This window comes from Falco punctatus (genome assembly GCF_963210335.1).
Source record: "Falco punctatus genome assembly, chromosome: 2".
NCBI lineage: Eukaryota > Metazoa > Chordata > Aves > Falconiformes > Falconidae > Falco > Falco punctatus.
This window is the reverse complement of record NC_137581.1, coordinates 69,048,831-69,073,845: the sequence shown is the minus strand read 5'-3', so window position 1 is coordinate 69,073,845 and position 25,015 is coordinate 69,048,831. Positions and strand designations below refer to the sequence as shown.

General features: G+C 42.0%; 1 protein-coding gene across 9 annotated transcripts in view; it reads left to right on the top strand.

Annotated features, from left to right (window-relative positions):
* MAP4K4 (mitogen-activated protein kinase kinase kinase kinase 4) overlaps window positions 1-25,015 on the top strand; it is a 168,508-nt gene that overhangs the window by 127,036 nt on the left and 16,457 nt on the right. The window contains exons 13-25 of one of the 9 annotated variants that reach the window (XM_080377252.1): window positions 4,796-4,957; window positions 7,060-7,146; window positions 7,812-8,033; window positions 11,401-11,562; window positions 13,586-13,816; window positions 14,739-14,845; window positions 15,790-15,941; window positions 16,658-16,755; window positions 18,087-18,262; window positions 18,684-18,804; window positions 19,974-20,165; window positions 22,578-22,695; window positions 22,967-23,134. In XM_080377252.1, the coding sequence (XP_080233378.1) occupies window positions 4,796-4,957; window positions 7,060-7,146; window positions 7,812-8,033; window positions 11,401-11,562; window positions 13,586-13,816; window positions 14,739-14,845; window positions 15,790-15,941; window positions 16,658-16,755; window positions 18,087-18,262; window positions 18,684-18,804; window positions 19,974-20,165; window positions 22,578-22,695; window positions 22,967-23,134 (1,996 nt within the window). Of the gene's footprint in view, window positions 1-4,795; window positions 4,958-7,059; window positions 7,147-7,811; window positions 8,034-11,400; window positions 11,563-13,585; window positions 13,817-14,738; window positions 14,846-15,789; window positions 15,942-16,657; window positions 16,756-18,086; window positions 18,263-18,683; window positions 18,805-19,973; window positions 20,166-22,577; window positions 22,696-22,963; window positions 23,135-25,015 lie in introns of all 9 variants that reach the window. The other 8 variants (XM_080377253.1, XM_080377251.1, XM_080377256.1 and 5 more) reach the window with 8 other exon arrangements.

The window sequence follows — 25,015 nt, the reverse complement described above, 5'->3', positions numbered from 1 at the left end:
GAGCCTAGACAGTTTTGACCGAGACTGCAACAGGAACGGTGTTTAGGACATCTGCCAAAAACTGTAATTCTCAGCAGTATTAGGGAAAAGATTACTTTTTAAAAGGCATATAGGTGACTTCTAAAACTCATTGTTACAGGAACCTTATAATTTGTGTATTACTGACAGTGGAATTGGTATGTGGTCAAAGTACAGAAAATTACCTGCAACATTTTGGGAAGGGGGTTATTTGTCCTTCTCCCCCCTGCTCCCCTTTAAAACTCATACAAAGACTAGTTACCTAAATATGCATATACGTGTTTAGATAGTTAAAAGAAGAAATCTGAGCTGTTCCTGGCTGTTCTAAGGTGTCTATGTTTCTGTTCAGCAACATGGAGACACCAGTGCTCAGTGTGACAGGTACCAAAAGGCATTTGAATTTGTACTTTGCAAAACTGAGTCAGGTTTGAGAAATTCAGAACTGGCTATGGTGGAATCCCGTTCTGTGTGGACCTCCACAGTTCAGGGTAACTTCATTAAATGGTGTCTCTGTGCCTAGTTATGAGAACCTAAGAAGGGTGTTTTTGAAGTGGTAGGTTATAACTCCATTGGCAAGTAGTACAGTCCTGTAGAAGCAGATTTGTGGAGCACAATAATTAAAATGCTGAGGACCCAAAGACTTCAGTCCACATGTTTAAAGACAGGAGGAGTTCCTTTGGACTAGCTGAGGTCTAGACTGCATGCCTGCTTGTGGTTGGAGTGCATCTGCCTTTTTAATTTCATCCAAAAGGAGTGGTTGGTGCTCCAAGACATGTTCAAAATATGAAACAAAACTGGGTAAGTGGAGATGATTGGATGATTCACTTCAAAAGAGCACTCCTGATCTAAACCAAGATGCTAATGTAGGTGTACCCGTAGGTGATTTTTGCTAGGGCTTCATTTCTTTTACAGAAGGGGAGAGTATTCGTATCTACTTAATTTGAATTGCTTGCAGTTTGGATTGATACTAAGAAGTTCCGCTTCTGGTGTATCTCTAGTGTAGGCAAAGCAAAAGTCTCTTTATTAGTCTTTCCAATCTTCTTCCTAAACTGTTACCTAATTCTTTGGGAAAGAAATCATTAATATATGTATTTATCAACCTTCATCTGGATATAAGACAGAGTAATAGTATTTTAGGAAGGTAAATTTAGAGTACCTATATTTGTCTTCAGCGTTTCACTGTGTGAATGAGGTCCTGAACTCGTTGTATACACCAGGTGCATGTGTAGTTGCATTGCCCCCTCCTGGTAAATCACGTTCTACTGCATGGTTTTCCAGTTTGGAGGTGTCGGGTTCCATTATGAGATCATCATTAATGCACCCTAAAACTGAATAAGGAGACAGAGTATTGACACTGTATTTTCAGGTTTTGGTGTTTTTTTTTGTTGTTGGCCTAGTAAATGCCAATTTTGTGAAATGCCAGTTTTGAGGCAGTATGGGCTTTGTCAAAATTCTGTTTTGGCATCTCTGAAATGTCTTAGAAGAATTCCAGCCCTTGCCTTCTGGTAAACAGTTAGCTCCTTGATAATAAGCTTTTCATTGGACATGTACAGGAAAGTTAGTAATACCGTATCCAACTAAAGAAGATCTGGATATGCATCCATAATTTCAGTGAATCCAGATGTATAACTGCTATCTGTTGGGCAACAGTGTTTCACTTCAGACCTTTTTTTGTAGTGCATGATAAAAATTATAAAATCTAACAGTCACACTTACTAAATTCAGAAACCTAAGTTTTATAAATGGAACTGACGTTGGTTTTAACTAATGGTTGTCACTGTTCCTCTCCCTTCCTTTGGGCAAGCCTAAGGAACAGGGTGACAATGGCTTTGGTGTGTGCTTGTGGAAGAGTTACTAGAGGCAGTGAGGAAGGCAACCTTGTGCCAACAGAAGGATGGTAGGAAATCAGCTAAAGGGCTACTTCTGAATCCAGCTTGCGTCAACAGTGGGTTGCCACCAACCAGCTTTGCCATCGCTTTGACAAGATGTAGACTAGGTCCCAAGAGATGCTTGTCACTGTAGATTTCCTTTCCCTGGACTTGCTGAAAGTAAATTCTGCTTTGTTAGCGGCTAGTAATTTGATGCTCAGGTTTCAAAGGCCACATGCAAAGGAAGTGAAACCTTTTTGTCACAGCTAGGGCTGGGAATAAGCAGATCGTGTGGAGGGTGTGTGTGCAAGCTCCTGCAGTGCCAGCTGCCTCCCTTCCCATCCACCTGGCGAGGGGCTGAGACAGTGCCTGATGGGAAAGCGGGAGCAATGCTGGGAAACCCCATCTCTCTGTGTACTTTGGTGCATAGACAATAGCATATTTGTGCTTTGGAGATTTGACTTAAACGCAGAGGGTTTTTTTTATATTTTATTTAAATTTCATCTTTTGCTGGGTGGTAAATGTCTACTACCAGTGCTGAGCTAGCAATCTGGCTCAAGGTTTGCTTAAAAATCTCATCTTTTAACAATTCATTTTGTTTATTTTATCATGCTGTGGGAAATCAGCTCTTTTAGTCAATTTGTATCTTACTTTTCTCTTATGAAGTTCAGTTATTTATAATTATTGCTGAATACTTCTGCGTTGATTCAAGAAACAATGGATTTGTTTCATCCAAAAGACCTAAGCGCTACCCATTTTTCTTGTAGTGAGAATGATGCCATCCCAAGATCTGCAATATATCCACTTAACAATGTCAACACAGTATTGTTAGACAGACAGGCTTCATATGTTTAAGAAGTGTTTGAGTTGATAAATGTGCATATTAACCAGTCAGCAGTGTGCTGTCTCTTGCATACTCAAGGCAACAGAATTACTGTACTTCACATCTTAGTTTTCTTAAACAAAGAGCCTGTCAGACTTGATTAGCCAAGAAGCACCTGAATATATTGACTTAAATATAGAAACTGTTTGACACAAGATGTGTATATTCAGAAATAAAAGTGCCTACTTAATCCTTTTGCAGTGCTTAAAAAATGAAGCAGGGGAAGCAGTGAAACCTATGAAACCTACCACGTACCGTAGCTGCCTTGCAGCACTTTTGCTATTTTTGTGTCTACATTCATTGAAGAGAGCTTGCTTAGGCAAGGGTGAAAAGTCTAGTAGATGGATTTAGGAGATGGAAGAGCAAGAAAGATGTGTTTCTGAGAAGATACGGAAAATGTGGGGGAGAAAAGAACTTATGTCGTGTGGCACAGGAAGGTGGTAGTGAACCCAGGATGATGCTATGGGCCAGGAAGGAGGGTGTCATAGTTACTGAGTGGGTTTATTTGAACAGTGGTCTTCAAGAAGGTTGCATCTTTCCCAAAACTGCAGCTCGTTAAAGAGAATTGGAAAGCAGCCTGGTTTATTTAAGTATTACTAATTCCTAATCATTCTGTTTTTCCCCAGTGTTTCTTCTCTGCTGTCATGTCAGTATCCTTTCCAGAAGATAGAAAAGGCTGTTGAGCCTTCGATTACTTCATAGTCATGCAGGGTAACACACCGAGCAGAAAAAGCTCATCCTGTGAAGTAACACAGGGAATGTAGATTGGCCTTTGCTTGTTCAGTTGAGCACAACTGAAACACACACCAGTAACTGGATTTGTGAACCCAAATAATAACTTAGTTTGAGTGCTCTTTCAAGAGTACCTGGAGTGCCTTAAGACTGGCGAATCTGTGGCAGTTTTGCTTCAATAGAAATTTGTGATAGTATTAACCTTAGCCTAATGTGAAAAGGAACAACCGATGTAGAGTTTCATTTTGTTCTTGGGATTAAATTTGAGTGTGCTTTTTTGGTTTAAATTTCTTCTATAATTTTATAGCATATTATAGAACTCTTGTAATGGAAGTAAATGTTGTAGAGATATTCCCAGTTGAACAGAAGACAGCTGGGTCTTTTGACACTTAGGCAGTTGTGGGAGGCTGCCTGGGATTTTGAGGTAGGTGGAGTAACTGGATGCTACTGCAGAAGTGCAGGAAGAGTTGGTCACGACTGTATGGGCATTTAAAATGTCTCCTCTGAAGTCATACGTGAGGCTCTATAGACATAAATGAGTCAGTTCATGCTTTCTAGAGCTGTTTCCCAGGTTCTTTTCAGATTTGAGCAGATTTATCAGCACCAGTTTGTATTTGGGTCATGCATGGAAGCTTATCTGTGTAAGTGTAAAAGCTTAGCTCAGCCGTTTTTCCTCTTTTACATATAGGTGTTTTTGATGTTCTGGGAGGGGCTGAAGTGCTTTTGCTCAGCCTTCCTTCTCTCTTAGGCAAGGTTTTGGGCAGTGCATTAAATCAAACTTGGTTGTTGGGCCAACATCACCTAATTCTTAGCAGACCATGAATTGTATTAGGAGAGAGGCTGCTTACTGAAAGCTCAGAGTTGTCATTTGAGTTTTAGCTTATTCAGCAGGGCTAATAATTCCCTTTTGGCAATGTTTAGGTAATGTGTTGAAGTCAAGAAAATTGTCACTCTGATTAAGATTTGAATTTAACAGTTGTTCAAAGATCGAGATTTCAGTGTAAGCCTGAAGAGCAGCATGGAGCTTCCACACTTTGGTTGTCAGGAACATGGTACGTGACTTTGTGTGTGTACATGAAGAAACCAGAGACAGTAAGCAAGGCTGCTTTTAGGGATAGTTGTGTGCTGGGTATGAGCTAGTTTCCTGGTGGAACACTTGCATAAAATGTTTTGTCACTCAGTTGCAGAGCTTGCCAGTCCTGGTAAATCTCTCTCTTCACAGTAGAAAACAACCCCACCTCTTTCTTTGATAACAACAAAAGTAAAACTTTGTGGTTTCCTTTCCTTTTTGTAGCAACAAAGAAGAGAACGGGAAGCTCGAAGGCAACAAGAGCGTGAGCAAAGGAGGAGAGAACAGGAAGAAAAAAGACGTCTGGAAGAAATGGAGAGGAGGCGTAAGGAAGAGGAAGAGAGAAGAAGAGCAGAGGAGGAAAAGAGGAGGGTAGAAAGGGAGCAGGTGAGTCCATGATACAGATATATGTGGAATAGGTTTGTTTCTTCTAAATTATAATCTATTTTTAAAAAAAATTAGTAGGCTTAAAGCAGCTTAGAGGCAACCTAACACTGACCCTTTCATCTTTGTTGTCTCTGACAGCAAACACACTAACAGATCGTAGGGCTTTATGGAGAATCCTGGCAGCCTCAATATTCTCTCGAAAAAAGAAGTCTTGTTGTGGTACTCATTCTAAATTCAGCTCGTGCCCCTGGGCTTGACTTAAAGCCATCAGAATTGGCGAAATCATCACTGGGGCTGAAAATAATTTCTAGGCTTGTCTCGCTGGATCAGTGGTTCTTGCAGGACATGCCCATGTTCAGAAGGCCTCCCAGAGAAGGGCAGCTCTGTTGCATGTCAGCTTCTGGCACTCAGATTTGGTCAGAGGCTCATCATCAACTTTGAATATTCTGAATGTGAGATGGAACGTTTGGGCTGCACAGGGTTTTCCTTTCCTTCCTAAAATGTAAATATGCAATCTCCGTCTCTTCCTCTGTCTATTTAAAATCAGCTCTATTAATGTATGCCAATTCAGGCAGCAAGTATATCTTAGATCGTGTCAGTGTGCCCTTAATACATTGAAAGTACAGGTGAGAAACCTTTTAAATTGAAATTAAGCTGCTATATTTATGCATGACATCTGCATGTTTTAAAATCCTTTAAAAGCTTTAATCAGGGTGATAATCAGGGTAATAATTACTGTGCATGTACTGCAAAATATTGATCCTAAATCAAGGGCCAAAACTACTGTCCTAGAGACTGACTGGAAATTTCCCATTAACTTCAGGAATGCTGGTTTTGGCCTGATGTACCTTAATTTTTTCTTATGTAAAGTCACTGTATCATTGATGAACATTGATGATCATGTTATTGGGGAATTTGTTGTGTTTGTTATATTTCAAAAAAATTTGAGTCAAAAGGAGAGAAGACTAACCAATGGGAATAAATATCTCTAATGACAGCACAGCAATTTGCTTTTGGGCAGACACCGGGTATTCCCCCAGCTGCTTTTTAAACTGTTGAAATGCTAATTACGCACAGTGCCAATAATGACTTATGGCTAATTGATTGGGCAAGTTGAACCACTGTAAATTTTTTGTTCTGGAAGAAAGGACATGCCCCCTCTTCGAATTTTTGTTAACCCAAACTATGGCTCAGCCAATGTGCGTAACAACAGTATAGTGTATCTCATCAGTCTGTCATAAGACTTTCTGTAGCTCCCATCACTGCATCACTGATCCATTAAATTCTTTATGCATACACTGTAAATATGTGCGTGTGTGCGTGTGCTTGTGTGTGTGCGCATGCACATGTTACATAGTTCCATTAATTGCATGATAGGATGTTACCAGCTTGGGTTTGGTGCTTCAGAGTTTGAGTTCTTCCAAGGGATCAGGCGAAGCAGCGGGTAAACCTGTCGACCTGTTGAGGCTGCGGGTGAAGAGATGGCTAGATCACAAGAGCAAGCGAGTTTGGTCTAATATCTGTTTCCTGGTGGATGTTTGTTTGTGTCATAACCATCGCATAATTCAGCAAGGCTGGCAGTGTCTGCTCAGGAGAAGCTTCTGGTGAGGACAGAGGAGATGGCAGGGCAGGTCCCATCTGCACTTGGCAGAGTCCCTCTGGGGGAGCTTGCTCCAGGTCTGCCTACACTACGCCTGGCTCTAGCTGTTGCTAACAGTTCATCGCACCAGTGCAACAAACTAATGTTTAATACAACTTGCATGTGACTTTGTATTGGCTGTGTTAAGTCAGACTTGCTGTGTTTTAACTTTCCAAAACCTTCAAGTGCATTTTGCTGCTTCTTGAAACCACTTCCAAAATACGTAAATGAGCTCTGGCCCATGTTGGCAACATTTGCAGGAGTGCAAATTTCAGAACAGAAGGGGCCAAAATCCCATGCTCAGGAGGCAGGGCTTCCTAAATTGTTCTGCAGGCACTAATCCATCCTGAAGTGCGTTTCTCATTAAAGCTGAACTGGGGAAGTAGTGTGTGGTGTTCCACCCAGGGGGTTCTGATGCATTCCTTTTGAATAAATTTATTGCTGGGTAATTTCTATGTGACAGGAGTATATCAGGCGACAGCTAGAAGAGGAGCAGCGGCACTTGGAAATTCTACAGCAGCAGCTGCTCCAGGAGCAGGCCATGTTACTGGTAAAGCACTGTATCTGTTTTGTTCAGTAGCTATAGGATCCATTTATCTGGCCAGTCCTAGGCTTCCCTCAGTCGGCCACAGCTGCACTGACAGTATGACAACAAAGGAGCTTGATTAAAAGGCCATTTAAGCTAGCGTCGTGGGCTGACAGGCACATATGAGAAGTGCTGTATGGTCACACTGCTTTCTGGGCAGTAGAGGAGGCTTTATGTTAAAGCGGAACAGTTCTGGTGTGGTGGTCGAGTTTCTGAACAGACCTTGGCATTCAGTGAAGAGCTAGAGTGCTTATGTTGCAGATCAAAAGCACACATGATATGTAAATCCACCCCAGGATACAATGGCCTAGTGTTGGTCTTAATCATTGTTTTATGAACTTTACACTGGATTTGGTGTAAATAACTCTCTTTTTTTCCTTTAATAAAAGTCAGTTTTGACGTAACTCTCCGATCATATCAAGGTTAGCAGTACACTTTCAACTTTCCCAACATGAGGCACATGCCATAGTGGTCTAACTTAGCTCTTGGTTACACTTTAACAATGAAATAAACCAGGAAAAAAAAAATTCAACAACAACCAGAAAGGTGCATTTTTAACGGGATGGATAGGGGCACATCCACCGTACAGTCAATGTCATGTCTTGAATTATGCACACGTTCTCTCAAAGGAATACAGATGGCGAGAAATGGAGGAACACCGACAGGCAGAGAGACTCCAGCGCCAGTTGCAGCAGGAGCAAGCCTACCTCCTGTCACTGCAGCATGATCACAGGCGGCAGCAGCAGCAGCAGCAACAGCAGCAGCAGCAGCAGCAGCAAGAAAGAAATAAACAAAGCTATCATACCCCTGAGCCAAAATCCCACTATGAGCCTGCTGAAAGAGCACGTGAGGTAAGTCCTGCTTGGGGGCAGGAATCTGCTGCCTGCCTTTCTGCCCCTGCCTGTTGGCATCCTCATGACTGCAGTTCTGCTATAGTACAGTGAGAGGCCAAAGCGTAACTCATAAGGGGCAGGGTATTTTAAAATGTTGGCTGCTGGTTTCCAAACCCGAGGGCTACTTCTGAGTACTTCTGCTGCAATCATTGGAGTTCAGAGTTTTGAGGTACAAGGGGTGGAAAGAAATTCTGGAAGGCTACAGACTGAGGGGACCTGGTTTTGGAAGCATCATGTCAGGAAGTTAATCTCATCTGCACTTCATCAGACATGTTTTCATAGGAAGCATTGGTGCAGTTGGTGATCTGTGTCTCTGGCAGGTACTGGGATGGGAAATTGGGAGGCAACTGGAAAGCACGAACCTATGAGGGATGCTTCTGCACAGCGCCTGTTTACACATTTGGTGCTTTAGCTTATGCGCTTGGAAATTTCCTTCTCATGAACACAAACTTGAATTTCATTAGTTCCATTTTTGAGATGTTAAGTATTCTCTTTTGAGTTCACGTCCTCCTCTTACAAAACTCTGTGGTGCTGCTTTCTTGGACTCACACTCGCAAGTCGATCTGAAATCATGAGAGTGCTGTTTGTTTCAGTGAGTGGTCCCCTGTCTTCACTGCTCTACGTGTACCATTGCTAAGTGAGTAATTGCCTCTGATACATACTTGGCTCTCTTTCAGCACCCTTATTCTTACGTTTCCCTTGAGTACCATACTGCCCACAAACCAACAGACTGGGTAATACTGGTCAAAGCTCTTAATGGCATTCATCACCAGCATGTGAGAACTAGGTTAATATGTTTTGGAACAAGAACAAAAAAATCCTTGGGGATGTTGAACATGGTAAAATATCTCTCAGTCCACCTTCGTCCAGTAGCACTACATTGCCTTTGAAGTATTGCTGTTTGGGCTTGGCGAACACAAACTCGTTTTCTTGTAGATGCTGTTACCCAAGTTCTTCATAAACCATGTTTATGCTATCTCATCCATTCCACTTGGTGGTTGAAGTATCTGATATGTATCTGGAAGTATCTCTCTCTCTTGGAAGAAGTTCAGACTTGCCCGGTATGTGGAGGTGCAGCCATGGAACTAGCCCCCCTGTCCTCATTGCATGTTCCTGACCCACCTTGGTGAAAGCACAGTGCCAGTCTAGCACTCCTGTCCACCTTAAAGGTGGGCTTTGGAGTGATGCAGAACAGTATTTGCTCCTCGTCTCCCATTATTCTTTCAGAATTGAAAAGGAGAGAAACTCCTGAAGATTTAAGGTGTTACATCCTTTAGCAGAATCACTGACTCACTGTTTTTCTGTCGTAGTCTTTTTTTTTTTTTTGTGATTACTCTAGCTAGGAGGAGTAAAGTGAAGGCACAGAAAATTGTGTTAGTCAGATTTTCCCAGAGATCGCTGTGTAATATTCTTTCTAAAAAGTGTAGTAGAAGTATAGCCATAATATCTTAGTGCCTGGCAGTGGGACTGACACGAGTTAATCTTAACAGCAGGTGTTAACTCTGATGTCATTCTTGACATAAAATAATGGACTGGAGTAAGTGTTCTGTGCCTCAAACTTTCAGACATACTGCTCTCCAGAGAAAGTCTCCATCCACGGAGGTCCTGGCCATTGGAATAGTAAACCAAAGTGGAATAACTTCGCTGTTCTGGCAAAGTCTAATGGTCATTAGGGGGTTTTTTTCCCGTTGCAGTAGCAATGAGGATATAAGGAAAAGGTCTTCTAAGATTGGCTCTGGGAAACAGCAAGGAGCTTAGAGCAACAAATGAGGCTTAATACTGTTTTCTGGCACAGTCAGATGACCGGAACAGGGCCTGTTTCTATCCAGGGATGCACTTGCTATCTCCTTCCTACTTCTTGCCTAGTTTTAAGTACATGTGGCTCATTCAGTTTATGTGCTTTGTGGAAGAAACCTCCTGTCATCTACAGCTAGAGACATGAAAGCCTGTTCCTTCAGACAGAAGGACTTGAGGCTTTTCCTTGTTCTATTCATAACAAGGAGTCTGGGTTTTAAACTTTAAAGGATGGCTCTGTGAAGTTGAACACAGTAGTGAAAATGATTGTATGGTGAAGATGCTTGCCTCCATTATTGTACTTCTCAAGACATGGTGTATTTTGTGTAGACCTGGCAGAAGCTTCTCTGCTTGTTCCCACAGGCAAATTGTTACTGTCCTCAAATTTTGAACGCAGAGGCAGGTTGAGTTTGTAAAGCAGCCCAGCTTGAGGAGTCCTGGAAACTTGCGTCTGTCTTCTGACGGGTATATGAATAGCCAGTCTCTCCAGACCACCACTGCTAGGGAACAATTAGGAAACCACACCGATTCTGGTTTTGTGCTCCAGGCACAAATGTTAAAGCAAATCTTGTGAACGGAATCACAACAAAGCTGCCAGTTTGATCTTTCTTTGACGCTTTGATAAAGCGCTAGGAGTTTAGCATTCCTCAGAGGCAACTCACCTGCCAGAAGCTCACATGGTGCCCTTGTTCCAGCAACAGACCATCTTAGGAAATGCGAGGATATTTTCTTTCTGCCCGGAGCTTCCTTCCATCTCTTGCCCTTCGTACCTCTCACTTTGGTCGCAATGCTGTGGCCTTGGAAGAGGCGACATTTCTGGATGGGGACCTCGCTTGATGTTTTTTTGAAGACTGAGCACTTTCTGACTTAGTTTTCCCCTTGACAAGCCCTTGAGGTTAGTGTACATTACTTCTGCACCTCCCTGAGAATGAGAAACAAGCTGCTGGGGCTGTTCTTTGCAGCCTGTGAGATCATGTTGGGACTATCTGATAAGAGAGAGGACGACCAGTCCTACAATTTCATACCTAAAGCCAAACAGCCTCCAGTATTACCAGGTAGAGAAGCATACCCTATCTCTTCTTGCACTGCCAAAGAGACAAGCACAGGAAAGCAGGTAATTGAATACTGTTAGTTGAGTAAGGTGGGTAACTACAGTAAGGGATAGCAATGGGAAATGGACTTTTGTACTGTAAAGTTGTTTCTGTTTTCATATATCCTTTTTATTGTCTGTGAGGAAAATACGGATGGATGATAATTAGTCTAGGCAGAAAGAAGCCCCGTAATGGTCTGTCAGTGTATCACTTCACATCTGCCTGCTGTATCCTCTCTTTCTAGAATGGATTTTCCATATTGGTGTAGTTCTCTCTGTGTTTTACAGTGTTGGTGAAAGCAGCAGTAGGGAAAAAAATCCTGCCAAGTCCCAAATGTATTTGGTTTCTTTATGGTAAAGTAAAGGTGGTACTCAACTTCGTATTTCTACTGTAACTGGTTTTATTGACTGCACATTTAAACTCCATTTATTTTGACCTAGGTGGAGGACAGATTTAGAAAAACTAATCAGGGCTCCCCTGAAGCACAGTCTAAACAGATGGGCAAAGTGTTGGAGCCACCAGTGCCTTCAAGATCAGAGTCCTTTTCCAATGGAAACTCAGAACCTGCTCAGCCTGCCCTGCAGAGGCCAATGGAGCCCCAGGTAAGTGCCCAGGAAAATCTTGGTGAGCCTGGAGAAAATGTGGAAGTCCCAGCATGTTTCCTTCAAATTTGCAGATCTTGGCTCTTAGAAAGTCTTACAGAAAAGGGTAGCACTGTTAACACAAAGCAGCTTATTCAGTAAATATTCTCTTTGTCTGTTTTTCTTATTTTATTGATAAACTGATAGTGGGTTTGTTGTTGGTTTTTTTTTTTTTTTTTCTTCTTTTAATGTTAGAGCTGTGTTAGAACTGTTGCATTCCATTATTATCTGTCTCTGCAACAGTGGAATGGTGGGCTAAACACTGGTGACATTTGCAGTGCACTTTTACAATTCAGAATGTGATCTGTGCAAGATATTTACTACCAAAAAGGATGCTCAGGAAAGAAGTGAGCTTGCTTGGGTTTTTAAATTCTTTCAGAAAAAGCTAACTAAACAGGTGGCTTTTTAATAGTATGAGCACTGCTTCAAAGAGATTTACAAAACATGACTAAGAAAAGCAAGTTTGTTGTCAGTAGGCCTACAGTTGCTAAATAGAGCTCTGTACCGCCCCTGGAAAATCAAAAAGAGATTGAAAATGCTGAGCTGTGTGGCTGCCATTGTTCTGTTCTTTTCTAAGGAGGAGCCTCCAGATCTTAGTATCTGTATCTCATCATAGGAATTACAGCATGAATTTAAAAAGTAACCTTTGTCTAAAACTTAGACATAGCCCATAAATTCTGAGCAATTTTGATATGCTAAATTAAAGAGTATAGTTCTGCATTTGGTTCCTCTGTTTCCATGCAGAATTTTCTTCTCCCAAATTAAGTCTGTTGATGACAGTGCAAGCTAAAGCTGTCCCTCATTGTGACTAGGTATTGCAACTCTTTTGGGCAACAGGAGAATTTGAACAGATGGGAGAGTGGGAGAAAATCAGGACAGAACTTCGTCTCTTATTCATTAATTCCTGGCTTTTATTCAAACCTCTATGACTATTTCAAAATATTGGACTTGTATCTTCATGCTCTCTGTGCCAGTTACTTTTAAATTCTGGGTTTCCACTCATATTAGCTCTTCAACAGCTGTGTGTATTAAAATTGAGGAAGTAATAATCATATAAAACCAAATACAACCAGCCTACTGAAACTGGGATTGAAAGCAAAGTTTTGCTTAATTATTAGGTGTGAAAACAGAGTGTTCCTCAGTTACAACCTTTCCTTCTCCTTAGTATTCAGAAATTAACTCTGAGACACAGGTTTGTGCACAAGGAGGGAGTAGGCTGAAGAGTCAATATGGATTTCAGTGGAAATCCCAAAGAAGTTTTAACTCTGGAATCACTGTTGTTCCTTCTTAGTTTGTGTAATTGAATATGTGTGTGTGTACGTGTGTGCTTAGTTTGTGTACAAATATGTATATATGTACAGTATATGGTACATATATGGTGTAAATATAATATGCATTGTACATATGTATACTATATACAATATATATTATGAGTTTTTTTTATATATATTGCAATGACTGTAAAGGAATAAAGGCTTTTGCGTTATGGTCTTTCGCCAAAAGTTTGGAACTGTATCTAGTTCCTAAATTTATTAGGTAATGTAGATGTCTGTCGGTTTGCACATTTTACAGCATTCTGTACATTTCTTCAATTGAATATCTGCTTCAAATTTCCCAGTCTACCAGTGCTGCCATGAGACCTGACCAAAGCCCACTGAAGACCAGGGAATGTAAGGTGACTTCGGTCTTGAGTGGCCCTTGGACTCAGGCTCATGGTGCAGATACTAGGTCCCCTTTTCTTCTGGGCACCAGTGTATGTGTATGTGGAGAGCATATCTCACAAAAAATGCATATGTGCTGTATTTTCAGTCTGTTACATTCTTTGGGCGCTTGCCTTGCTTTTAAGTGCATTGATTCCACCCCACGCTTACCTAATGCCATAACCAATTTGTCTCTGCCCGCCCCACCTGCCTTTATTCTGTGTTAATTGGAAAGCCAGTTATACTGAGCGCATTGAATGTTTTATGTTTTGTTTTCTTGTAAGGTACAGTGGTCCCATCTGGCATCTCTCAAGAACAATGTTTCCCCTGTCTCGCGATCCCATTCCTTCAGTGACCCTTCTCCCAAATTTGCTCATCACCATCTTCGTTCCCAGGACCCATATCCACCTTCACGCAGTGAAGTGCTAAATCAGAGTTCTGACTCTAAGTCGGAGGTACCCGACCCCACCCAAAAGGCTTGGGCTAGATCAGACAGTGACGAGGTGCCTCCAAGGGTAAGGAGTAGAAAGACAGATGTGTGCTATTTTTTTATTATTAATTCTTATTTTTTTAAGGATGTGATACCCTGGGCACTGGGAAGACCATGCCCTTGTGCCAGCATTGGTAACAGTATTTTGGAAGGCAGATCATAATGTAGGTGTTCAGTCAATGGGTTAATGATGATAAACCTTAAGTACAATATTGAAGCTTCATATAAAATTGGAAATTATTTATAGAATGCAGCTATTTCAGAGAGACAATTTATTATGCAAAGTTAACATCATTACCATATTCAGGAAAGAGTTTAAAATATCCCTGAGGTTATTGCTCAGACTTAATTTTCCTCTTCATCTGTTAGCAACCCAAACTATGAATCATACACATATTTAAAATTGAGATGGATCTGAACAAAAAGGAAACATTCAATATATTTCCTCTTCTTCTCCCCTTCCCACCCCCCCTCCCATCCACTGGGATTTGCTTCTTCTAAGTATATTCTTTCTCCCCCACCAGTCTTTGCCTTCTGCTGATCCATTCCCAGGCATTTGTTTGGTTCCCCTGAGCTTATTCTCCTAATTCTCATGCTGTTTCAGCAAATTGCTTTGTGCCTCCCCTGCTTCAGTCAAAATGCGATATTCTTATAAATGTCTCAGTAGTTGGAGAGTAGCGGGGCGTGTATGTGTTCGTGTGGTAACTATTAAACACTACTTAACATTAAGACTAAACTTTGAGTTCTCTTCAAAATCTGAACAGCATCTCAGCTAAGGCTTTTGGTTTTGTGGGTGTGTGTTTGTTGCTTATGGTCATTGATACTAGCTTGGACTTAGAATTAAGTGTTGTTAAAATTTTAAGAATATATTCTGTAGCAGGAGAGGTTTAACCTTCCTCTTCTCTCTCTCCTCTTCATGGGTTTGACACAACCTTTTTTCTCCAAAGGTACCTGTGAGAACAACGTCCCGATCACCAGTCCTGTCCCGCCGTGATTCTCCACTGCAGGGCAGTGGGCAGCAAAATAACCAAGCAGGTCAAAGGAACTCCACAAGGTTTGTAATCTTACATGTCCTTGCCTTTCTTGAACTGAAAGGAAAAGGCCTATGGGAAGCTAGGCATTTCCAGAGAGCTTTTGGCATTGTCTGTTGGACATGAAAGGAAGATGAATTTGGATCCCTTTTCAGTAATGATTAATATTAATTTTCCTTATTGTAGCACATGTATCAACTGGCAAAATTTCTTCTTCCCTCTCCTCCTTGGAGTTGCCTGCCCTGTAACTGTAGAGATAATTTCAAAATACCCTTAATATTTCTGAAAAAACGTGGACATTCATTAATATCTTCCCTTTTGGAGCAACAGGCCATCTTGGGCATACTGTGAGGATTACTGGCAGCAGAAGTGTTTGTAATATCTAAAATGAAGACATCTCAGAAACTTTCTGGCCTCTCAGCCAGAACCAGGCTTTAAGAGGGGGGAGGAGTGTCCGTGAGCTGTGACACAGAGCATCTGAAGTCAGAAAGGGGGAGGAGGAGGCTGCCTCCAGAGCTCAGCAGAGCAACACAGACAGGCCACTCTGGAACTGGCTCACTGGAAAGGGGTGAGGATATTCTGGGAGTGACAGTCAGTGATGTTTTTCTGGCTTATGTGTGGGTAGTCAGGGCACTTCTGAGCCGATTTTAAACCTGCTGCGTCCAGACTGCTCTGCCTTTAACTTTAGGTTAGATAGTTGGCAGTTCCAGATAGAAAGAATAGCTTACACCCACCTAAACTTTTCTTTTACTGTCCAAAGGAAGGTAATAGGTATTTCAGAGGGAGCCACTGCTTGGATTGTGAAGCATCACTAATGCCCTCAGCTCAGTGTTAAGAGCTGTTTCAGATGAGTTACTAGCAAAACACTGAGAAAGAGTAATGTTTGAGTTTAGAAACAAGAATCTGAAACTGAAATGTGTGACAAAGACTTTCTACCCACCCCCACCCCCCCCCCCCCCCGATACAGCAATATAGAGCCTCGTCTGCTGTGGGAAAGGGTGGAGAAGCTCGTACCAAGGCCAGGCAGTGGCAGTTCTTCAGGTTCCAGCAACTCTGGCTCACAGCCTGGCTCCCACCCCGGCTCTCAAAGTGGGTCTGGAGAGCGGTTCCGGATGAGATGTAAGTCCTTCCCCCACCCTTCATAACATCATGTTTCTAGATTTATTAAGTTGTGAAACACTCAGTAATGAGGGATGATAAGCCTCACTGGGAAAGACCTTTGAGCATGCAGTGTCCAAAGGTGGGTTAGCTTCCATTGCTCACTTTGGCTTGGGAAAGAGTAAGTGCAGAAGTTGTTGAGGAAGCGTTTCTTTGATTTTTGATTCAAATTCAGTAATGCTGCATTTTCCTATGTGCAAACAGCCCAGTCTCCATGCTGTCATGGCTCCCTTCCTCATGTGTGCAAGAGCACATTTTGATGCTTGTTGCCTATCTCCTTGGTAGTTGTTGACACAGGGTACAGACTGCTATGCTTAGATCTCTTCTGGAGTACATTGGATACTGATTCAGGTTTTCCAGCTTGTGGCCACAATTGAGTTACCCTCTTTGATTTACAGCTGTGTGACAGTTTACTTTGGCTTCAGTCATAGGTCAGCTGCACCTATACAGATCAGAGCTTACAATGGGTTTTTTTTGTATAGTCCTTCGGGGACAATGTAATAGTGAATCAGTGAAACTTAGGTCTTGTTGTCAGGCACTGCCTGATAGCCTTCTCACCTCTCTTCCCCACTTAAGAGGGTGGAAGACTTAATTCTTAGTGAGGTAAGAAAACATACTTTAGTTCCCTGCTTAATCTGTTTTTTTCTTTGTTCCCTTCGGGGTCTTGACACATGCAGCATCATCCAAATCAGAGGGTTCACCATCGCAGCGTCATGAAAGTGCACCTAAAAAGCCTGAAGAGAAAAAAGAAGTTTTCAGACCTATCAAGCCTGCTGTAAGTTGCATCCACTTTCCCCTGTCCTCTCTCACTTTCAGGTAGGCCCACAAAAAGTACAGTGTGGGCTTCCATTTACGGTGCCATTGGGGGTGAACTTCAGCTTGGATTTACGGTGCCATTGGGGGTGAACTTCAGCTTGGGTTGGTATTTGTATGTGTGGGCCTAGCAGCATGTCCTGGGCTCTGCAGTTTCCTGCACATATCACAGTACTTTGAACATTAGAATTTGCTCTGCTTCTGGAATTGATTTCTGCTCTCTGGTCTTCTTTCTTCTAACCTTTGCCTTTCTCTTTCAATCCTGTGCTTCCTTCCTGGGGCTGGACCAATGATTGTACATTTGACCTGAATGTGCCAATGCTGGGCTGAATGGTGCAGGGAGAAGTGGTAAGACCTTAAATTGTTGCTATTTTCTGTGAAAGATTTCTGACATTTTGAAGAAAATCTGACTGCTGTTACCGTTGATTACAGCTCTATGTCAGGTTGTATCTGGGGAATCACAGTGGGTTTTCACGTTATTTCCAACTTGCCTTAAAACTTTTTTCTCCTGTCGTTACGATATGCACTAGCACCCAAATCTGTCAGTTAAAGCTGCTTTCTTAAAGAAACATAGAGGTTGGTTCTTCACTTCTGGTAGCATAATGTGTGAAGTATTTGCCATAAACTGTGCTCAGTTAAATAAAGCATAGCTACACAATTGTGAGCAGATTGCTCTGACTGCAAACCTGGTTTGCCCAAACTTCAAGCTGCAGACAGAAAAGCATCTTATGTCCCATACTGTTTGACAGTTGTGTGTGACTGAGCTGGTGCTAGTGAATCTGACTTCTCAGGTGAACTCCTTAGTGCGGATCCATGCAACTGGAAATGGATCAGAAGGTTCCCAGGAGATCAGCTCTCTGTAAACTGTGCCTTGGGTGGCTCACTAAGTCTCAGGATCTTTCCTGCTACCTTGCTGCCTAGATTTCTTGTGGTGGATGCTATCGACCTGCGAAGTTTAGGAAAATGAACAGTGACATTCAGCCACTGTGTGAGAGTGGGACCAGGTGCTTGTTTATGTCCTTCAGATGGTATAATGGGATAAACGGAAGTCATATCAGGATAGTCTGGATTCGGAGTGTGCACATTTTTCTGTATATATGCAAGGCATCCTTAGGTTGACTTTCTTGATGCTTTTATTTATCAGAAAGTGAGTTTTGGTAACTATCAGGAATGAATAAATCAGAGGAAACAATACTGCTGGGTCTATGGAAACACAACAGTGGACAAGTTTGTCTTGCAAATTCTTATCATCTCTTCCTTGCAACATCATTTTGTTCCTCCCTCTCCCATCAGGATTTAACTGCATTGGCAAAGGAACTGCGAGCGGTAGAGGATGTGCGACCTCCACATAAAGTAACAGATTACTCATCTTCAAGTGAGGAGTCAGGGACAACAGATGAGGAAGATGATGACATGGAGCAAGAAGGAGCAGATGAATCTACTTCTGGACCAGATGATGTCCGAGCAGTGTTAGTTCTTTTAACGGTGTTTTGCCTTTTTTTTTTTTTTTCTCCCTTTTAGGGGGTTGAATGAAAAGGATGTTGGTATTTTGGCTTGTGTGTTAGTTCTTTCAGCTTACAACAATCTATGAGCAAGACATAACAGCCTTGTACATTCACATTTTCAAACACTGAGGGTAATCTTTTCAAAAAGTAGGCTTCTATAAATTATGTCCTTTCCCTCTTCTCCCTTGATCCATTATAAAACAAGAAGTGGTGTTAAACTCCTGATTTCTGTTTTTTTATAGAGAAGGTTTTCTAGACAGGTTATGTAAATATTGCACACTGGTAACAACAGAGATTAATTTTGAGTGTGCCTCAGTGCGGGGCAGTGAAAGTTAGGGCACAAGTGCTGTTGCCTCATTCCAGTTATTTCTTCTCTGGCAACTAGGTCAACGTTGAACTTGAGCAATGGTGAAACAGAGTCAGTGAAAACCATGATTGTCCATGATGATGTGGAGAGTGAACCTGCCTTGACTCCTTCAAAGGAGGGCACCTTAATTGTCCGACAGGTATTGCTTTTCCTTCCCTGTGCAGTGCTGCACCTTTTCTGTGCTCATTAACCCACTCGCTCATTCACCCATGCTGTTTCTACATTATATTTGTTGTTTGTATTATCAAGACACAGCTGTAGTGATTTTCAGAAGAGCAAGATGTTTGATGCATGCAAAGAGGAGAGTAGCCTTTCACCCCTTGCTTCTGTTTTGCATGCTTTCCAGTGACACCCATGGCAGCACCATGCAGAGTACCTCAAAGTCTGTGGGAGAGAAGGGTAGAAAAGCTGCAGGTGTGTGGAGCAAGTGTCTGGAGCAAGAACTTAGTTTACTTTTACCATAGACCCAAATGTGGCTCTCAGGAGTAGGGCTGGGAGGGAGGCTGGGGAGGAAGCATTCAAGGTTTTTCTAAATTGTTTTGAACCTGTAGTTGAGGGCATACAGACCACCCAGATAACATACACACACACTCGTACATACAGAGTTCATGCAATGGTTAGTGTGGGGGAACGGAGAAGCAAAATAGATGGTGAGGCAGAAAATGCAGACAGAGCTAGAGCACTGTGTTGACTGTGAAAATATCGCATTCTTGTGCCTCTGAAAGATGATTCCCTGCTTTTAAATGAGCTCGTGTGTTAATGAGTGTGCTAGCTTATAGGAGTTTCCTTGGTAATCGCATTTCTGAATTTCATAACTGAATGTCAGTTTCTTAATTGAGCCCTCTGGTTTGAAAATCAAGATTTCATGCTTATTGTTTTAAATAGTTAGCTGAAGGCATTCACCAGACAGTCCAAGCTCCTATCTGTATAGGATTTAAGTTAGTTTCAAACAAAACAATAGAGGAAGAAGTCCTCTCCCCACCCCCAAAAATGTACTTGTCCACATTGTGGTGGAAGACTTGCCAGCACAGTTACTATTCTGTTAATTAACTGGCTGTGCGAGTTAACCACATGAACTAAGCTTTTGCCTACCAGAAGAGGTGGGAATTTGCTGAATTTTCGTAGCTCTGCCCACTTTCCCTTTCTATCCAGGCATCAAGGCATGGATTATCAGCTTACTTTAAAAAATAAATTAAACAAAAAATGTAAAAAATGGTAGGAAGTGAGGGAGAGAAGGAGAGAGGTTGTTAGGGATATAGACCTTTAAGCAGCACTTGAGCAAGACAAGTGTGCCTGTTTTTTCTACAGAGTACAGTTGACAAAAAGCGTGCCAGCCATCATGAGAGCAATGGCTTTGCCGGTCGCATTCACCTCTTGCCAGATCTCTTACAGCAAAGCCATTCCTCCTCCACTTCCTCCACCTCCTCCTCCCCATCCTCCAGCCAGCCGACACCCACCATGTCCCCACAGACACCCCAGGACAAGCTAACTACTAATGAGGTATGTCTTACACCACAGCTGGCTGCTTTCATAGGGTTATAGCAGCATTGCCTAGTAGCTAGTTTGCAAAGGAACTCCAGCCAATCTCCCCTGCTTTTTTTTTCTGTCACCTTTTTTCCCACCCCTCAAATAACACATTTCAGTTCTGTGTAAGAAGCCCTTAACTCTAGAGCAGTCCCACGCCAAACTTGCCAGTTTACTATTTTTGCTTCCTCTTAGTGAGTCATTAATTGCATGGCATTTGTTTTAAACTAAACTTGACTACCGCGTTTTCAAGCCAATACTCTTTTTGTAAATTCTGTTTTATTCTGGGAGTAGGCTAATTGCAAGCAGTGTGCCTCTTAAAAATTAGCCATTAAGTTTGCCTTTGTTAGTAAAGGCTGGGCTGGTAACTCCGCACCTATGAGGAGCTGCTTGTGGAAACTCACCCTTCGGGAGAGGAGGCGGCTGTGGAGGGGTTTTGCTCTTTAAAGCTTGCCATATGGGCTGGGTGAACAAACCAGGTGTTGCCCGGGAGGGTTGTAAAAGCCTGGGGTATTGTTGCTTTGGAATAATGACTGGAGGAAAATCTTTGGGTTTTTTCCAAGTATGTGGGTACTCTGAAAAGCAGCTGTGTAAAGGTGACTGTTCTCCACCAGCGCTGGTTGTGTCCAGGTGGAGGAGCAAGGCTTCGCCATGGGAGAAGCTCCCTCTTGCTGTCACTGTCATGGGCTGATCCGGGGATGGTGCCGTCCCTTACCAAGTGCTGGTGGGCAAACCTGGTCCTTCATGTGTATGCAACTGCTTGCAGCAGAGGAGATGCACACGTGTGAATGAAGGGTGTCATTCACCCCTTACATACATCCATTATGCCCTAGCTGTAAGCAAGGAAGGAGCCCAGTGTAGTGGCTCCAGTCCTAGCTGGGTGGACACCTGGCTTTTGGGAGAGCCTCTTTCAGTATGCAAGCAGGAGTGGTACAGGGGGAGTAAAACTCGGTGCAAAGAAACTGCTGCTTCTCATGAGTGCCATGTTGCCATGTAGGCATGCAAGTGCTGTGATGAGGAGAAGCTGCAGTGAGCTGGGTAGGCTGATGGCAACGCTTGTGTTTACCACAGGATCAAGAATGCTCTGAACCACGTAGCAGGAGGGTGCGTGGGAGGGTTTCCTCCTGGAAATTCAGTTAGCATAATACAGTTTTCAGCTATGCTTCATTGGTCTTTGATCTTTCTAAAAGCACACTCTTATAGGTTACAGAGATCAGTTATTGATCCAGTGATATGCTTGCTCATTACTTTGATCTAAGCAATAAATAAGCAGGGTTCAGTTAACTCAGCTTGGGAAGTGGAGGCTGTGGCAGTGGCTGGTGGCGAAGGAGCCTTTCAGTATTGAGCTGTGCAGAGGAATGATACACTCCTAAGATTCCTTGCTGTTTTTTCTGTAGAGAGCAGAGGCTTAGAAAGGTCAGAGGCTGAAGATAAGTTGATGATAAAGAAGGGTCTCTAACTACGTTTGTGTAAAGCTGAGCAAAACCCCAGTACTACTTGATATAACTTACCTACATGCACGCCCTTCATATATATACTTTTTTTTCCCACTTGTCCCATTCTGCTTCAGTATGCAATCTTGTCACTGTAATACTAAACTGGCAAGGGTTTTTGAGTCATTCCATTTCCACTTTTAACAGTTCATTGTTTCACTTGTCTTCTTTTCTTTATGTTTTTTCATGTTTAGACCACATAACTTGGCAAGCATCAGTGATTTTATCCACTACATATTCATAGCTTCATATCACCGTTTGCTACACCTTCCACACTAATGAGCCCCTTTGTTCGATACAGGTTTAATATGTTGCTTTGTCAAATAAAGGTGGAAGAACCTGCTGCAGCTTTCTGGCAAGAGGCTCAGTTTAAACAAAATAGGGAGAACGAACAGTAGTGGACATTGAAACATAATCCATCGTAGAAGTGAATGCTTGATCCCAGATGGTTCTGATTTTGTTGTACAAGCCAAGACATCAAACTTCATAGTTTATTAAACTAGCTCACATTAGGAGATACTTCATAAATTCAAAAACTGTAGATAGTGGACAGCTTGCAGATAAGATAGCATATGTACATTCAAGCAGATTTTTAAAAAAAGAGATATTCCCTCGCTTTGTGCCTGATTGTAGTGGCCAGTCCTTAAAAATCTTTGCTAGCAGCTGAGATGACAGGGATGACAATTTAGCTAATTACATTTCGCTGTAACGTGTGCAGTGTGCATATGGTCTAGTTCAGGTGTGGTGCCTGCAGTGCGTTGTGTATCTTTAAAGGAGGTATAAAAGCTTGGGGAAGCTCTGTAGCATAATTCTGTAGTGACTTAAAAATGTTGGTTGTTGTTATCCATGCTTTTTATTGTCATTAATATTAATAAAGTTGAAATTTACATTGCAGACTCAGTCCGCTAGTAACACACTCCAGAAACACAAATCTTCCTCCTCCTTTACACCTTTTATAGACCCCAGATTACTACAGATTTCTCCATCTAGTGGGACAACTGTGACTTCTGTGGGTAAGTAAAGTAGCCGAAGACGACAATTGAAAAAGGGTTCAGTGACTTCAGTGGCTCTTTAAAGTACTTACAAATGTTACCATCATGCTTTTTATTTGATTTGCAATGGATTGCATAGTTTATTTCTTTTTCCATTTACATTTCTTACAAAAAGAAAGACTTGCTCAGTATTCTCAGTTACTGATTTGGGTTGTATGGTGTAAAGAATTTATGGCCAGAATTTAGCACTTGAGGGATATTACATGCGCTTTACTTTTCTTCTTTTCAGTAGGATTTTCTAGTGAAGCAATGAGATCAGAGGCAATAAGGCAAGACCCTACGCGGAAAGGATCAGTTGTCAATGTGAATCCCACAAATACACGGCCACAGAGTGATACCCCAGAGATTCGCAAATACAAGAAGAGATTCAATTCTGAGATACTGTGTGCTGCCTTATGGGGTAATGCAAGCCTGTTTCTCCCTTGCGTCCTGCACTTTTGAAGTGCACGTGTGCCAGTGTGACCATACAGTCTTTGAGAATGTATCTGTGAAACCTTTGCCCTTTCTCTGCATTTATTCAATGCTCGTTTAAATCTTTTTGTTGCAAGAGTTGATCGTTATTGGTTTTTATAGTATGTTGCTTCTGCTTTGATATAATTTCCCACTGCTGTATACATGCTTCTGATGGCACAGTTAAGACTTTATTCAGCTGATCAGGATGTCTTTTTCAGCTCTATTAACTCCTGCTAGTACATGTCTTGCAGCTTTTGGGAGCTTGTAGTCATCTTTACATTGTATATCTGGTGCACACAGGGTATTTCTTTTGAAAAACAATGATCTTTTTGAGCCTTTTGCTAATGTATTGTTGCGGAGCTTGATTAAGATGTGTTTCGTAAGATGACTTTCCACCTCAGTCATCAGTTTATGTAGGAAGGAAGAGGAAAGAGAAGGGTAGGAAGGACATCTTCCACTGTGAGTCTATGACTTGGTCTTGTTAAGAGTAGTTAGTGCAGAGAGAAGCTGGGTATGGGATGTCACTTGACCAAGTGTGTCTGGCCTTCTTGTCATAAGGGATAATTTATGTCAGTGTCAGTTAGTCAGGAATCTGTGCTGGTGAAAGGCTTGGAGCAGTGCCTATGATGTGGAATCGCTGCTGCAACACCCAGCAAAAATCACTGCTGCAACACCCAGCAAAAGCTTTTCTCTGCTGTGTCATTTCTTTCTAGGCCAGAATCTATGGGGCCATCTGAATTTTTTCATTATCTAGATGTTAACAGATGATGCTTATGTATGTTTTGTACATATTTATCTAGTATCCCTAAACTTGACAGACACTAAACATGCATTTTAAAAACTGTGAAGAGAGTTGGCCATTCCCCTGAGTCACAGGATGATTGTATGGGTAACACAGTGCACTTCTCTTGTTTACATCTTCACAGCTGTTTACAAGGCCTTAGTTCTCTTTTGGGGTTATTTCCAGCATTTCTTGTTTCTCAGAACAGCACTGTTGTCCTGTCCCTCTTGCCTGCAAAGCCATGCCAATTAAATAGCCCTCCCGACATGTTATCTTCCTGTCTGCTGTTTTCTTTGCTTCCAGAATTTACTGGTAAGAATTTTTACCCCAATGCTGTTTCTGCATGTATTCATGTGAGTAATTATCTGATAAAGTGAAGAGTTGTGCAAATGTAAACTTCCAGGCTATGAGAGGGCGAAGGCAGAGAGAAATCATACAGGATCAGTAAAGATGACTCACAATTTCTCTGATCTGCTTTGTTTTGCCAGTAGCAATTTGTGTTAATGGTTTTATGTTTCTTTGATCTACGTATCAGACCGTTATGGTGATTTGAAGTATAGGTGTTAAATCCTAGAGGTGTTTTACAGCTGTAACAAAGCACTTCCTTGTTCAACAATTAGGGCCAAACTGATGGTGATGCAAGCTGGTACACATGCTTATTTCTTGATAAGGTTTAGCTTCCTTTACCCTTAAGCAAATTAAGCCATTTCATGGTGATGTTTCTTAATCAAAAAGAAGGGGGCTTGCTTTGCTTTGTTTTGCTTTGCCTTTACCAGTTATCTGGCAGGTTTCTGACTGCATTAGGTCTGTGATGCTGTTTCTTCTAGTTCTAAGTGGTGATAGTCAATGGTAATGACATGGATGCAGTAGCATAGATTTTTACACCCAGCCTCTACAGAGAGCCTGTACTTTTTCAGGAAGCATTTCCATTTGTTTGAAAAAACAGAACTGCTTAATTGTAGGGTGGTGGTACACAACAACAGTGCCTGCATTTTAAAGTACAGGCACTTCTTGCCACCAGTGTGTAGTACCTCATTAGTTTCATCT